We start from the raw sequence: 17356 nt of genomic DNA, 5'->3' as shown, positions 1-17356 counted from the left end.
GATCAGGAGAGGAGTAGTGAGCCATCGAAGTTATGACTGTTGCCCGTGACACTCATGCTGAGCACCACATCGCATCACAGTCGCCTGTCATATCGTTGCATCTACTGCCACAGGCATCCTCTTTGAGTGCTGAAATTACGTCCAGTCATCGCTGTGGGAGTGGTTCTTCATAATTTTGTTGTATTAAATTTTGGTCCTGACATTGGCTGGACAGCAGCCTGGTTGGAGACAGGAGCTGCAGTGGGCTGTGATAGGCCACTTTAATAAAGAACTTTTTTTTTACTTTTGTTTTCTTGTGTAATCACCTGTACTTGTCCTTTTTGGCATCAAGGTACACCTCCACTGCATGTGTAGGATAGGGCTACTTATTCCATATCACTAGAATTTTGTGGGCCTTCATTTGTCATCCAGGTAATTTTTCATAACATCCACTAATTTTAGTTACATTAAGTGTATTAAGTGCCCTTCATACAAATGCATCATTACAGTACTTAAGTAGAATCTTGATGATACGAATTTAGCGGGGCCCTGGAGAATATTCCTATCATCCTGACTTGGGTGATCAAAAGCAAGCCAAGTAGAACATGAGAATGAAACAGTTTATTTGGCTCAATTATTCTCTGTCTAAAAAGGTGGTAATATTTGTTTGCACCTTCTTGGCTTTGATTTCCCTGATAAGCCCAGCCTGGAAAGCATAAAACCGTGCCACAGTTTCGTCTCTCGCACTGCCGGCTCTTGCGGTACGGTGCAGAACATCGAGGGTGTTGAGAGTTTCTGCCCCCAATGACAGTGGGTCACGCTCTTCTTCATTGCTGTCCAGTGACGACAGTTCATTTGTTCCATCAATCATCTTCAATGTTCCTCAGCCCGCTGGTTGCAATGTTGTCCGAGGTGACGAAGTCGTGAGAAGCTTGAATGTACAGCATCCCCCAGCTTTCAGTAGCCAAATACTCGTTGGACTCTTTGTCAATCAGCAGTGCGACCGGTGCCGTTGTAAATACACATTTGCTGTGGTAGTTTGCGATTGTATTTGTGCTCACAGTGTCCCAAGACATGGCCAGAAAATGAGCATCAAAGAGACTAGTCTGTAGATTCTTCTCTGTGATTGATCTTTGCGGAACCAATTTCTCGGAGACCAACCTGGCGGCCCCACGCGCGTTCCAGCTCGCGTGTGCAGGTGGTCAGTTGTGCGTTCGTATCATCTGTGCCAGCCTGAAAAACTTTCCGTACAATCCCGAATCGTAACGTATTCTGTACATACTAGACCATCCGAGACACTTTCTACATCAGATCAACCGTAATCGTATCATCGAGATTTTAATTATTTTGAACATGTCTAGCTTTTATGCGACGATAAAGGAAATAACGCAAGCTTTGTGGATGCAAGGTAATTGATATGCACCTGGTGAAGTAGTGGTTTCTTTTCTAAGGTGCTGTACAGTGTGTGTTGGTGCACCAGTGTACTATTTTTTAATTTTACTGAGAACTAAAAAAAGGTTTTGCTTAGAGGCTTGTTTCACATGATGGTTTGTAACGTTCTAGTTACAGACAGCTTCACCTCATTCTGTGTGAACTGGTGTAAATACACAAATGTTTTGAGCACTTTTGCTAAGCTGTCGAACAAAGGATGTGATATGGAAAGGAGGTACAGTTCTTGAGAAGTTTAGCAGGGTCTCCAGAACAGACTGGGGCTGTCACACTGCCCCCTTCTTTCATACTCTTCCTAACCCTTCCCTGATGGAGCATTACCTTTCGAAACAGACCTTTGAGGAGCCTTGGTATTTGAAACAATGTGCACCATATGTGCATCAAAAGACTTCAGTGCTGGTAGGTTGTGAATGGCTGGCTAGAATCAGTTGCCATGCAATCTCGTGTGAAAGCTGCACTCAAGTATGGGCCGCACTCTGTGGTCTGGACCAGATAATTGGGAAAAATATACAGTTATGTGTTTTTTTTTTATTTGTCTATGGGACACACCTTCAAAAGTTCACACCTGGATTTTTTAAAAATTGTGGCCATTAAAAGAGAGTATATGGTAGCTGTGCTAACATAACTATAGGTTCAGTAATTTTCCTCTGTATACAGATGAGATGATTCTATGAATTGCACCCGTTGCTTTTGAGGCACGCATATTGGCAGTCACGTCGGCATTATACCAAGAAAAAACTACGACATTCAAATATCCTGCGACCACATGACCATATAGAAAGTGCGGCCGGAGGCTGCAGTTCACTGCCGACGATCGTACGAGACCAACGTTCGTGTACAGGAATCTGCCTTCGGCTCTACGCGGCGGCACGACCATGCTCGTCGTAGAATGCTTTGATCAGGAAGCATGTTGAACGTTAACGTTGATTGGCGTGATGCATACCGATCTCAGCTTAAGATTCTGATGCAATCACCACTTCGCGAGGCACCGGCATCGACTTCGCGTTCGAGAACATATGCCATGCACTGTGCATGAAGTAAGGCACGTCCATATGCTACTACGATCGCAAGGCGATGCTACTGTCGACCAACTGCAGGGATCTGCTGTCGCCGGAGCCCATGTTGGCCCATGGGCGACGACGGCGACGAACAAGATGCAACGTGCTTCAGGTACCCATCGACGACGACTACGCCATATCCCGGCTATGAGGTGGAGTTCGCGCCTTCGAATCCGATGAAGAAATGTGGCAACATCATGGTGCTGCTCGGCAAAGTACTCTAATCGCTCGGTAACGTGGTGTCATCGAGAACACTACTCTAATGAGAACTCCGCAAATAAAACTCGGCTGAGAGAGCGCAAGATGGCCGTTTCGTCGTCTTGCGTTTCGCGACGCCATCAGCAGCAACATTACACTCGGAAACACAGAAGCACTAAACTCCAAAACATTTCTTCGTAGCGACAGGTAATGTACTTATACGCATTGCGTATACAGTGCCCCCGTAAGTATACACTCGCATTCCCATAATCCCGAGGACTGCAGTTGTTCAGCTACGCGGCGCCTGAAATTACTTCGCCGATTCGTGCACCGATCTTGTTCGATTACGAGCAACATCAAAAAGAGGTTTTTTCGTTTCGATTGTAGGTAAAAGGTAATACGTGCTACGGTTACAAGCAGTACCGTAAAAACGGCGGTCTTCATTTCACACTCAATGCCTTACAAAAACAACCCACGGTGTAAATGTGAATGATTCTTTTTTTGTATTGAATATAAGGGCACGTATGCCCACCACTTCACAAAATACTTCTCATATAAAGGCACGTATGCCCACCATTACTTCATGCTTATTCATCGTGTCACTCACTGCCGCTAACCCCGAACCGGAAACTGCAACCTGTCAGCACCACACCCGACATGACCACAGTTGAAGTAGCCAGTGTGGTTGAAATACGATTTCGTTTTTTTTTTTTTTCGCATTGCATTCAAAGGATCACCAAAATTGCTAAGGCTTATTTTGCGCACTATGACACGTCGGATGTTTATTTCACTTTGATAGCAGAGACAATTGCAGTGGACAGGAGCGTTCGCGCTGTCCACAGATTAACCGTTACCTGCAGCCACGTAGCCATGGAGGAAAGTTTCTCATTTACCTAGAGGGAGAGCAGGCGGCGCTGCACTTTATTAGCACTTTATTACTGACTCCATCCGCCGTGTCTCTATCCATTTGTCTATTCACCATAAAGAGTCGCAATGCCGGGATAGCCGGGAAGAGGAGGTTGGCTCAAAGCCGGTAGTAGCTTGGCTGTCCTTGTCTGAATATTTTCGACATCGTGGCGCCATTCCTGCAAGCAACTTCTATCATTCCGTACGAAACTGGAGTTCCACGCATATTCCACGTTCCATCCTACCGCATGCTTTATAGCTCTTCCTCTCAAGCGTTTCAATTTCGCGCTTTGAGCAACCAAGAAAGCCTAGGGAAAAGCAACGCTTTTGCAAAACTGGCTGCCAAACATAAGCTGCCAAACTAGCCAAACGGAGCGCCGGTCGTGGTTGGCTTTTCTTCGCTGCGTTAGCTGCGTGTTGACGCCAACGTTTTGTTGACACGGTAGTGACGCCTACATTGCCTGGCGGGTTGCTCCCATAGAGCTAATATACCAACTGTTGCTCCTTCTGGCCGTAAACAGTTCTCATAAGTTATCCCACGAAGCAGTAAGAACTATTTAATTCATTGCCAATTCAACGCCGCACAATGCCTGTTACTGTCGGGCAACAAACGACGACCGTTTCTTCATCCGGCGGGAATGAAAGACTGGCATTATGCGCTTTCAAGTTCGGCTACCTGAAAACACCGGATGGCTGGGTCAAACTAGCTCAAGTGGTAAGTGAAAGTTGGTTAATAAAAACTTCTAGGGTGTTCATAAAAATATTGACAGCTGTAGTTACTGTGAAGTATGCGCTGTAGTGTTTGCGTGAGGCGCGGACAAACGTCTGCGTGCTTTCATAAGGACACAGCGAACTTGCCTGTAACTCGTGTCAAGAACCTCATTCGGAGCCGCATATCTCTGCGCTGAAGTCGTTTTGTGCGCGCGCGTGTGTGTGTGCGCGCGTGTGTGCGTGCGTGCTTGCGTGCGTGAAGCTGCCTCGCACTGTTGCGTTGCTTACGTATGTAGTACGACACCTGTGGAGTTTTTTGCTCACAACTGCTTAGAATTGTTTATCCACGCGACACCTGAATTAAAAGGTACGCAGCCGTATGGCTGGTAAGTCAGATATGTAATGTGTGGTTTAGGTTGTACGGGAACAGATTATAAAGTATCAGCCTTTTGGAGTAATAAAAACATTTCGCCTGCATCTGCAAAGATGGGCGGAGCTTTCCCACCGCCTCCGCTTGTGCACGTTCCGTCGTCACCAGGCTAACTTCTTTTCTTGTCTCAGTTCCGCTACCTGGCAGTGCTCTTAGATTATTTTAAAATATATTCATATAATTGTTCCCGCCTTTTAACTTACCTGGCGCGCGAAACGCCTTCATTCAGTTGTTACGATATCTGCTACGATTGATAAGATATGTGTCCGATTATATAGCGATACCAATGACTAATGCTCAGCTGCCACGCGGAACGTACTACACTACAAGGGGGGAACAACGTATACGTACTTTGTCTTGTTTCATATTCACTTATATCCTGCATCATATTGAAATCTTACAACGTGGATGTTGCTTTAGGACGGCTTGGGTGTTTCCAGAACCTTTTATTTGCAAGGCATGGGTCGGCCTGAGCCAGTGATTTACCATTTACCTTGCATGCGGAAGAAAATTTTCTGGGGAAGAACCGGGGTGTCAAAAGTTGCACAGAAAGTTGATTGGTTAGGTGCAAGGTGGTGTGCATGTCTGGTGGAAGAATTAAAAAATAAGACCTAAAATTGAGTGCTGCTGTGAAAAGTGGTTCCGCTATGCCTGCGGCTGCAGAATTTATCCAAAATAAGGGGCAGTGGTGTCTTATGCTGTAAAGTGTGTGGCAAGAGAATCCTAGGCAGTAGCACATTGTTTAGAGTGTGGGTACTGTTTTCAGTTGTTGAGAATGTTGAATCGCGACAAGATGGGGTTGGAACTATGAATTGATCTCCATAAGACCTAGTGCGGACGTGATAAAATGAGGCATAGATGTCGTCCCCATCAAACAACTGTGGGTCATGCAACAGAATACTTAAGCACAGCCTAAGCAGTACGAAATAGGGTTACATAATACATTAAATATGCAAGATGACCGTCTTGCAGTGGGCGTAGTCAGGCTGATGATGATGATGATGAATACATTAGAACATTAGTTTTGACAAAAATGACAATGTAAGTAGGATGCATTAATACGAAGTAAAAAAAAGGAGTATTCTAGTCATGTATACGTATGAATGGCAGCTCCGAAAAAATGGCACGAAAAGGAACATATATGAAGGTAATGGCAATTTAAATTAGTGTTGGGGGAAAAAAAATCTAACAGTCACTTAGGGTAGTCGGATTATCAAAAAAATAAAGAATATATACCTTGACATACGTGCTCGCTATAGTCAGTCCTGTGTGAAAACTGAATTGATTGGACTAGCAAGATTTTTCAGAACTGTAGTGTGGTTTAAAAAGCCTTCCTTATAAAGGGGCACCAGGGTGTTTTCCTCAGTGCCAGATAATCTGATGAAATGGATTCCTCACGCATTCCCAAGACCAGTGCAAAAAAAGATTTAATGAAATCAGAGCATGCAAACGAAAGTTACTCCACTTAGAATAACTCTAAAAATCAGATGAAAACGCGTTTCACTCACCCATTTCACTCACCCAGTGCTGGAATTGGCTGGTACCAATCAGAACCACACTTAGCACAGAAGCAGCAGAGGCTTGCTTGCCTGCAATTGTTGCTTTCACAGCATTGTCTCCCCGTCCCCACCCCCTGTGTATACACTGTAGACAGGGCAAAGGTGACTAACACTACTAAGGAAGCTCCCTGATCTTTGTTGGCAGCCCCAACCTTCTCTCCTGTCTCCTGTCTGGCTTCTCTACATTTTTGGGCAAGGTGTTTCCACTGGCTTTTCTTTTCTTCCTCTCTCTCTCCCCCTACCTTTTTTTTTTTACTGCCTACTTGCCGTGGTGTGAACAGTACTCGCCTCTACGAAAGTTTGAAGCTAAATTGAAAGTGTCGTTTCTAGCGTTATTCTTATTAGCTTTCGATTAGCTTTCCCTGCTTTTTTTTTAGTTTTTGTAGCATGCGAAAAGCTTACAGCACTCAGAGACATATTTTAGTTTCATTTTGGGAGTATAAAAAAACTAGGTTCAAACTGGACGCCCAACCAATCAGAAAGGCAGCGCCCTCTCATTCCTGCTGCCGAAAATGGCCGCAGCGTAGCGGCACCATTGGCTCGAAACAAGCATATTTAGAGAAGATTACAATAGAATGAAAATGAAAATTGGTTTCTGAGGAAAGGAAATGGTGCAGTAATTGTCTGGCATCTTGGCGTACACTTGAACCGCACCGTAAGGGAAGGGAGGAAGGTGGGAGTGAAAGAAGAAAGCGAGAAAGAGGTGCCGTAGTGGAGGGCTCCGACCACCTGGGGATCCTTAAAATATTAAATATTACCATTCCGGCAATCTCTTTGGCCGTCCAGGCATCACAACGTTTCCTACTTTGCATACAAAGAATAAAGACCTCATGCTTGGTTTGCATCACAGGGCACCTTTAAGCTGTTTTAAACTCAGCCTGAAGCATCAGTGTTATTATTAGGTTGGTGTTTAATAGCTGAAGAATGTTGTAACGTAGAGTTTGCATCGCATAATTTGTGCGGTGAGGAAAAGTCTTCCAGTGTTCTGGATTTCATGTGTCATGACTTGAGTATTGTTCAGTGGGAAGTTCTGCTAGGCTCGTTAGCATAGTATTGTTTTCTTTTCATTCTGTTATCAGTGCTGAATACAAATATTAGGTGTAGATGTCTCCTGCCTATATTAATACTAACATTCGGAAATGTTAATCTCTGTTGCTATTATATGGCAAGTATGTTACAACTCAATAACTTTGCGTTGTAATGTGGCAAGGTTCTGTATGTTGTTTGTTGTAGTCGTTCCCCTAGACCATAGCACAGTAACTTGAGTGGGATAAGAACAGAGAATTGTACAGCAGCAACATTGTTTTTTGGGAGAAAATCTGTTTGTATAGAGCGCCCATCACTGAGGCAAGTTTGGATGCTATATAATCTATGCACTTGTCCAAGGACATATTTTCAGTAAATACAGCTCCCAAAGTTCTAAGTTCAGGCACGGTTTCTATGTTATTGTTGTTCAAGGTAAGTTTGAGAGCCGATGCAATATGCTTTTCTTTAGCACAAAAGATAATCTGTTTTGTTTTAGAGTAATTGGCTGGCCCACACACCTAGTTTTGACAACATTGAATTGGCTGTACTAAACTGTTTTTCACAGGTATCATAAACACAAAAAATACTTGTGTCGTTGGCATAGACCGTCAACTTCGCCCTAGTACCAATGGTAACAATAGCTTTCAAGTACATTCAAGTGCATTCAAGTACAATCAAGTACAGCTTTCAAGGTGTGTTTAACATGGGTCCACTAATTTAGATTGTTATGTGGTGGTTATTCAGAGTAACTAAATGTTTCTATACTATAAGCTACCTGAAAAAGTTGATGTGATTTTGCTTGGTAGTTGTTCTAGAGTTCACTTGTAATCTCTGGTGGATAAGGGTACGTCTTGAAACTGGACGAATTTTTGGGGCAGTCTTCACTTTGAGCACTGGAATCGGTTCAGGCAACTAAATGCTGATTTGTATAATATATCGCCTTTGATCCATCAACTGAATTGTTGCTGCCGACCAGCGAGCAAACACCGCATGCTATCGTCAGCCCTGATGTCGTCGGTTTAGATTGGCAAGCTCACTCTTGGTTGAACTTGTGGTATATATATGGCGGACTGACTTCACGCTTAACTAGCTGTGTGTTGCAAAAGAGGTATGATTTGACCTTTGAAAGCACCAGCAGCCAGCTGTAGTGAATGGCACTCTCACCTGCCACGAATTGTGTGAATTGAGGCGAACCAGTGAGCAGCGTTTGGCAGACCCTATTGTAAGCTGTTGTTGTAGGTCTGAAAACTTCTCAGAAAGTGATTGAATACTCAATTCGTATTCTCAGATTTCTTTCCTGAAGGCTCCGAAAGCACAAAAGTCTGAAGGAAAAAAAAAAAGATATTAAACCTCGTTTCTTGTAAGCATCCTTGTGAGAGTGAACCTTATTCTTTGAAAGAAGAGCCTGGCAGCTTATTTTGAAATTGCCAGTACCTTGTTATCAGTTCTAGGAGCCTAGGCGGCTTAGGAGTTCTAGGCAGCCATTTGTAACAGTCTTCAACCACTCGTAAAAACGTGTCTTGCAGTAGTGACCTTGTTTTAATGTGTATTTTTTTAGGCCCACCCTATGCACTAGCACAAAAGGAGGATGATGTTATAGCGCCCGGCGACGCTATAAAGCACAGGCGCAGAGATCGGCGTTCCCGCGATAGAGGAAAATAAAGATGGACGGCGCGTGCTCGGAGCGCACGCCCGGCACGGGCTGTTCGGAACTGGAAGGCTGCCACGCTGGTCGTCTTGCTCTGGTGCTCCGCTGCGACCCCGCAAATCCTCAACAATGTTGTTGAAGATGCTGCACCAAGTGGCTCTGAGCAGCAAGAAGCAGCAGAGAGTGAACAGGTTAGTGGCACTGACTTTGTTTTGAGCTTGCCCTTTAATTAACCATATGTAGCAGTGCTCATATACCGCTTGTTAACTGTAATGGTGCCTGGAGCGCCATTGTGTGGTCTTTTATGTTTTTTTCACGCAGAATTCATCAGCTAACGCGTGTTCAAGCGTTGTGCAACTTCTCCCTCACAGTATTAGTGTCCAAGAACTGCTTACGGCATTTGCACATTTGTATAGTCGCTGTTTTTCTGTAAAAACGTTTAAAATATGGTAGCAATGACCGTACTGTCCTTTTGTGCTCTCATCTTTCAAATCAAATTTGTCTGTTTTTTTTTTGTTTGGAACAAGGCCACTTGATATGGCAGCTTTTTGTAGCCAAGGCATTCCTTTCCTGACCATCAAAAGGCTGCCACAGTTTCAGTGCATGTTAAACGACTGCGTCTTCACAAAAACTTTTCTGCAGCCGTTCATTGCAGTGTCCCTTATAGTGCAGCTTTGGGACATAATTTTCTATTTTGTGTGCTCATAAAACTTTGCTACTGCTCTCATTGTGCTGCTGTCATCAGGTGGTTTGCATGAGGCCTCACATGCTCAACCAGTTGATGAAAATGCAACCTTTGCTGCTGCATGTGCAAGTTCCCTGGACCTTTTCAAGCTCCACCGCCAGGAAACATACCAGTGTATTCTGGAATATAAACATAGATTACTTTTACAGCGTTGAAATAGTGCTTATGTTCACCATATGCCTTGAAGAGTTGATGCTGTAATGTACGAGTGATATTTTTGCAGATTTTTGCTGCTGCAGACTCGCATTGCACATAGGTAAATTATAATTCTATAGTTGGTTGTGATTTTTCTGAATGTCAGTTTTCATTCCTTTTTTTCTGTTTTCTTTCTTTTTTTTGCCTCGCATAAGAAATGCACATCTGACCTGGGCCTGTGTTCAGCATGTTTGCTTTATCTCGCCATGATTGGCCAGTGCCGTCGACTGTCACAAAGTATATCAAGTCACACAGTATATCAAACTCAAATTGTGGTGGTCATTCCAATATTTATTGGTGCTGCGCACCTGCAAGTGGCGCTTTCCATAACGACGCTCTTCGATTAGTTTTCACAGACAGAGGTTGGTGAGTGGCGCAAACGTGGGGTGTGCTTCAGGGTGGCATTGGTCTCCTGTGCTCTGTTTCTGCGCCACTTTGCTGTCATGGGGTGAAACCAACCTGCGTGCTTCGCTGCAGGAGGCGTTGCAGAAACCGACTGTACCATAATTTTAATGAGCGGTTATTGTATTCATAGTGTACTGGCAGCAAGATTAGACATCTTATGATAGGCTGCTAGTTCCAAAGCACCCTCTACTGCAGCTTCCTTACGAAGCAGGTTAGGCCTAGCAGTGCCCAGCAAGCGGTGTGCTGCCAGCACGCCAGTCAGCGGTTCGTCTCTACATTAAGTCAGTCACTAGCGCAGGTGCAGTATATTCTTGCTTCCAGGTTACAGATACGCTATGCAATTCTCATAAAGTAGAATCGCTATCGTACAAATCTCACGGGGTCACAAAAATTATTCCTATCTTCCGAAACTAACTAAATTCAGATGCAGAATTTGCGCAAATGTGTTTTTGACTGACGGGTTTTTCCATACACCACGCACTGCCGCTCAGTACTAGTGGTGCGCTCCGCACAACTGGCGATCACGGCGTCACCAATGTACGGGATGCGCTGGCACTCACTGTTTGCAGTGCGCACCCTGCGACTGGTGGTCCCGGCATTTGGCAATGTACAGGCAGCTAGCAGTTCGTGCTTGGGGGGCGGGCGGGGGCGGTCACGGCCCGTGCAGCTGTGTCATCCACAGTGGGGCGGGAGGTTGCTTATAACATCTGAATTGTGCCCACTATGTGGCCAGGGAATTTTACGAATTCATGTCATCCTCAAATTCGTATCAACTGGGATTGTATTGCTGAGATTCTGCTGTGAATCGAACTATCAATATATTGAACTATTTTGGGATCTTCGAGTTCGATATGTCCAGGCTCAACTGCACATATAAAACTTCCTAAGCCATGACAATCCACGTTTTCAGTAGAACGTGTGTGCCTTTGCTGTGTTTTATTTTGTAATGTTTTGCAGATGTGCTTGCACATGTGTAGAAATTAGGTGTCATGTTACTTTTCAAATTAACGAGTTTCCTCTTTTATGCAGAGTTGCCTGCTGGCAAGGAAGTACACTTTCCTGTGGGCTTTAGCAACAAGGGTGAAACGGACTTTGTGTTGGACACCATGGACGCGTCCTTCCGTTACCCAATGGACTCCACTTTTTACAGCCAGAATGTGAGTATTCAATAAGTGCCTTTCTCCCTGGGCAAACCTGAAATATGTCAGCCTCGACAGGTGGTGACCATCGAAATTGAGTGTGCCACATCAGCATTTCGCTTTCAGGTTTCATAATGGTCGGGGTGTTGATCTCTACTCAGCAGTGTCTTGTTTCAGGTGAAGAGAAGTGAAGAGAGGCTGCTTTCAGGAATAACAAAACTTCGGAAAATTGATTAGCAGCTTGAGTACTCCTCAGACTGTCCCATTATGTCCCTGGTATGTTGTTTTGCTACGCACATGAAAGTAGTTACTGAAGGAGTGATGTAATAGAGCTGGGCATAAATTGTTTCAAACTTGTCCTATATCCAGTGATTTTTCTTCTAGTTGGCACCATTTTTATCACAGTGATGGTAATTTGAGAGCATGTGTGTACTTTTGCGATCAAAATATTACAGGACGCATGTTCTTGGAAAAAGAAAAAGTGATAGTGTTTTACTGCAGCTAAGCCAAGTAAACGTGCGAAAGCGTATGTTTAGCCTGGTTGACTCATTGCTTTGCTTCGCTGGGTCGTCGTCACATCTGGCTATGGTATTAGACTCGGGTTAAGCTTTTATCAAGGTTAAGCTGATCTGATCTGTTTGTGCTGCAGATGGAAGTTGATGAAGAGAGCGATGTGCAGTGCAGAGCACGAGAGCAATTTAACACAAAGCATGATCGGCTGCGGTGATTGCATAGTGCTCTCGTGCAGTGGCTAGCGAAACTCATCTGTTCACGCTGCCGTGGGTTCAGAACCCAGTCGTGGCAACATTTATTTTATTTCTGCACCCTCGAGGTCAGGGACGCCTCAAGATTCTTGTTTGGGTTTCATTGTAGCTCTTCCTTGCACCACAGTCGCGTGGTAGTGTGGCCAGCGGAAGAGCATACTTGTCCCCTCACACCTTGACACATTTCGGGCGACCGGATTATGTGACTGCGCCAAAAATATTTTTTTCCGCACACTCGCGTATCGTCAACTTTTGATCGCAACAGTGCTTGCATGCTGCCGTGCCTTCTCTGTAGCAAATGAGATTATGCTCAGCCGTGATGAAGTTTGGTGCCTCGGGGAATGCTAGGAAACATTTATGCCTGTATATGTTTGTGTGGTGCATGCTGATATGCTGTAAAAAAGCTTTTCTTTCTGGGACTCAATTTTTAGAAATTTCAGGCTTGGCTGAAATTTCGCAATATGGTTAAGCCTGAATGCAACAAAGCTCCATGTAATGAATTCGTCAATATTACGAAGTTCCCAATTCCCCATTGATGCACGCATTGGAGCGTTTGTATTTGTGAACTCCTTGTAACAGAGGTTTGTGGTGATTAATTTTATATATAATATTCTCGGTATGCCGACTATGTCTTAGCGGGTGCTGCGGTACTCGTAATTGGGCCGAACCATGAGAAAGTTTCTCAACAGTAAAAACAAACACCACTATAGGAAAGTCTATGATTTCAATGAGCGAATGCAGTTGACGCAATGCGCCATGCTGCAGTGTTGTCAACACCTCTCTGTGGCAAATGCAGCAGTCTCCAGAGCTCTCACTTTTGTAACGTTGCACCGAGTAGCATTGCAACAGTTCATGCTCAAAAGCAGCCCGAAACAACAGGACGTAGTAAAGAAGGCACGGTACGAGCAATGCGCACCCATCGCTGCCACTCAATTGCTCGCGGGATTCTGGCACTGACTGATGCTGTATGCCAGGAGTGGGTGGAGAGCGCTGGGGACTTGAGTTGTCGGTTGATCAGGGCGATGACAGCCGGCCAAGTTGAGAGAGGGCGCATGTGGGAAGAGGCCTCTGACTACGCTGCCTCCACTCTCTCCACCCCACGCATAGTGGTACCGTGCGAGCTGTGGCAGACAGAGATGGTGGCAGTGGCTGCCACAGTCTCGTTATCAGGGCGATGACTTAATGGCTTCTTCTTGTGTGACTTCGAGTAACGGGGGTTTACTCTGAATATTTGAAGATGATTTCACCTACACTTTTTTCTTGCCGACTGCGTGTTCACGTGAAATACCTTAAACCAAGTTTGGAAACCTGCACCAAGAAAGTTGTATATATTATCTGGATCTATGTAACATTCACCTGGCATTCAAAGAAAAAAGAATCCACTTAACCAAACGACAACCATGGAAACTATAGTTCTATCGTTGCCAGGTCACCTACTGTCCTGATGCGCCACGCATTCTCGCCATCTCTCCTCCTGACAAAGATCTTTGCATTCCTGTGCCATGCATACTGGAAGTTGTGGCTTTTCGCCCATTGTTTCGCGTCCCAAAGAAGAGCCCTGCAATGCTTAGTCAAGTTTTCTTGAATGTAAACTGAAGTTCCAGATGTCTTTAGGGCATGCCTTTTCTGAAACCATTCGTCCCGCGTGTCTTGTGCAGCAAACCGTACGATAACACCGGGCGTCTTATCTGGCTTAGACGGCAGTCGATGAACTATTACAATATCTGCTTTCGAGAGGGGTGTGACTTCCAGTGACTGCGCTACATCATTTACTTTTGCTAGCAGGTCCTCATTTTCTGTTTCCTTGATACCGTGTATTTCTAGGTTGAGCTTGCGGTTCCACCATTCCAAATCATTCAGTTGCTCCTGTACGGACGGCAATGCAATGTCTCTTTGCTTCTAGCGCGTGGACTCTGTTCTTGATGTCCTTTATCTCATTGTCATGACGCGCGGTGTCAGCAAGAATTTTGTCATATTTATCCGACATTAGCTGTACAGATGCTTCAGTGTTTTCAATAGTGTCTTTCAATGACATGAGAGCGCTGAGCTTCTCTTGAATGTCGTATAAGACATAGCTGATGTCAGGCCTGTCCTCATTCTGCTGCGCAACACTGCTCTCAGCTGCGTCAGCCTTGTGCTTTCCTTTCGCATTACCTCTTGATTTGCTAACACGACATGTCTCACATCGCCATGTCTTTCGTGTCACTTCCCTCATTGCAATATATTGCATTTCTGAGGTGCCGCAACACTTTCCTAAGTGGTAGACGTATTCACACTCATTACACCTTAGGTAATGTTCGCTGTCGACCTCTACATTGCACGTTACACACGTTAAGCAGTCATCATCACTCATCATTCAAACCAAAATACACACTTTTGGCAGCAGCAGGGACGCGGAGGAATGACAGAAAACTACTTAGAGTACACGGAAAGACACCGACCTGTGAAGAACAGGAGTGCGGCTCAGAACGATGTTTCCTGTGTCACCGCTGCTGCCAGAGTGCAGTTGAGTGCTTCTCCCTTTTTAGTTTTCATTCTGCACTGACCTTTTGAGTCTTCACATGAAAACTTCTTGTAGTGAAAAATTGCACTCTTCTCAGTTTCGCTATATCCAGCTTTAATTGTATGCTGACACTAAATTTAGTTAGATGGCCAAATCTTCTGCAGGAGTGGGCCACCTACATAAATCATGTCTTTAGCATAACTAGCTGCGCAGCATTTGACAAGGGAAATGAGTTCAACATTGCCAGCATGCTCAGTACATCAACACTGAGCACAGGTCAAAGTTGGCCTGTATCGATGGGTTGGTGCGTTTCAGTGGCAAGGCGGTTACTTCCATGCAAATGGAGCTGTTGTAAGCTAAAAATGGCTAAAAGCCGAACTGTAGATATCGCCACCACCGGTCATTCTCGCAGGGAAATTGCGGTGCAGTCAGACATTTTTTCTTAAACGGTCCCCTGAGGCCAGGCATACACTTCCAAATTGTTATCACTGAGACTTTTTCGCTCTGGATATCATGAGTTGAAATCAGTTTGTGGGGAATATTTTAAATCCAATTTCTCAGCAAAAAATTCATTTCATGCAGCCGGACTCGCATCAACATAGCGAGAAAAAGCTGCAGCATCAATTTCTATGGAGAATGGACAAACAAAGCTGATGTCAGCATGACGTGCTAGTGCAATGAAGCCTGCACATGCAGGAAGGTATGTTTGTCTGATCATTTAAGGGTTATTTCTGGAAGTGTGGAGTTGCCTGTTGAAATTCAGCCTAAGCACCTTATCATGAGTTGGGTGAATTAAGTAGGGAAAAAGAAAATGAAGAGAAATAAGGAGGTTTATAGACGGAGAAAGAAGACTGAGTAGAACAATAAGGACTCATGGAACATGGTCAGAAGAGGAATGTGAAGCCTGAACACGACTTTCTGCAGGACATAAAAAGATTAAGTCAAATATTTGTGTTGAATAAGCAAAAGACAAAGCAAGGGCTGCAAAAAAATTAGCCGACAGTCACGGCTGTGTAGCGCGACATTCTGCAAAAGCAGTTTGTGGGACCTTCTCGTTGAGCCTCGGCTCTCATGGCATGGAAGCAGAGTTTTCTCGCTTTCACGTTTTTGCCGTAATGTTTCGTGTGCCACAATGCACCAAGGATACCACAGACCCAAGGAGCGGCAGTTTGCGCAAGTGCTGCTTTGTTCTCCTGCACACAGATACACTAGACTCCTGTTTAGACGAACTCGGTTAAGACAAATTCTCGGGTAAGATGAGTAATGCGATACCATGTGGTTGGTTCCCATTAGGATTCAGTGTTTTTTTTAGGAAAGTCTCCTAAAGACGAACTGTTTCGTGCGTGATTCAGTTAAGGTGGCGGTTCCACTGCCGCCATCTTGCGATTAGTTCAGAATCTGCCTCCAGGCTACGACACTGATCCATCACTGAGAAAGTGTCTACCCGTCTTGGCCCCGAGCGACCCCAGACTGGTTTTGGTGGAGATGTTGAGCTATGTGTCCGGTCCTTTCTTGACCAGCGCTGCGTGACCCGCCACCTTCTTTTGTTGCTGCGCCTGCCTTCAGAGGATTACAAACGAACCATGGCAAACCCGGCTGCTAGTCCCTGTCGTGCGTGGGGGGAGGTGTAGGCTGGGGTGGATCGGCATGCTTCTTTCTCTGCCTGCCCCTTGCCAAAGCCAAAGCGAGTGGGGCTTCCTTTATTCGGTCTATGGTTCCGGAAGGGTGAAGGGGAAAAAAGTTGGAGAGCCGGGACAAAGAGGGTACCGTCTTTGTCCAAACGGCGTCAGAGGTGGGGTGATCCTTGTTCGGGATAAGGATGCCCAGCACGGGAACAAAGGACCATTTCCTTCCCTTGGTTGAGTAGCCACAGAAAGCTGTACCTTCGATGTTACTATCTGGAGGGCATCCTTTGAGGGTATGTGCCGTTCGTTCTTGAGTTTTATCTGTCGTGACATATATTAGTGGGAGCAAAGAAAAAGAAAAAAATAATGCTGTCCAGCCGGCACCGCAAAAGGCACAACGTCGATACAGTGGAAACTTGGGAGAGTTAGTGATAATTGTTGTCATAATTGCACAGCGCAAATTACTAAGTAAGCGAAAAGAGAAAGCGGACGCCAAAAATAAGAAAGGTGTGATATCAAGCAAATTATTTATGTTTATGTCCCATGTATATATTTCTAGCGTTTTTTTTTTTTTTTTTCCAATGAACCTTGTAGTTGAAATCGGTTCCTTTCTTGTGTCCTTCCTTCTGCCTGCCCTCGTCTTTTGCGCGTGCAATCACTTCGTCACTGTTGATGCATAGTAATATTAGTAGTAGTCGGAACACTCCTGGTCTAGAGTGTAACCTGCCAACTCTAGCGCTCAAAGATATATATATTTTTATCAAATGATAATACATCTATGATAAGAAAATTATAACAAAGACAGCTATACAATTTAGTCAACACTCGGCGGATGCCTGTCCAACCTTATAAACTATGGTTGGTAAAGAAAAAGGTAGAGAGAAGTGGGCAATAGTCAATTTCTGTTTACCCTTGAGATGAATCGACATTGCGCAAGAGACGTGAATTGCTATTGAGAGGGTTAGCACCGCAGGGTGTCGGAATGTGTTCACCTCAGAAGAAAATATTCGTCGTAC

At 44.8% G+C, this 17356-nt stretch overlaps 1 protein-coding gene across 1 annotated transcript in view; it reads left to right on the top strand.

Annotated features, from left to right (window-relative positions):
• The window catches only part of LOC149354161 (translocon-associated protein subunit alpha-like), a gene marked incomplete at its 5' end in the record, with an annotated part of 65037 nt that overhangs the window by 19267 nt on the left and 28414 nt on the right, over positions 1-17356 (top strand). Inside the window, one exon of the mRNA XM_089575943.1 lies at positions 11339-11466. Within this exon, the coding sequence (XP_089432069.1) occupies positions 11339-11466 (128 nt within the window). The remainder of the gene's footprint in view (positions 1-11338; positions 11467-17356) is intronic.

This window comes from Amblyomma mixtum, chromosome 3 (assembly GCF_055824585.1).
Source record: "Amblyomma mixtum isolate Tamu chromosome 3, ASM5582458v1, whole genome shotgun sequence".
NCBI lineage: Eukaryota > Metazoa > Arthropoda > Arachnida > Ixodida > Ixodidae > Amblyomma > Amblyomma mixtum.
This window is presented reverse-complemented; position numbering and strand designations above follow the sequence as displayed.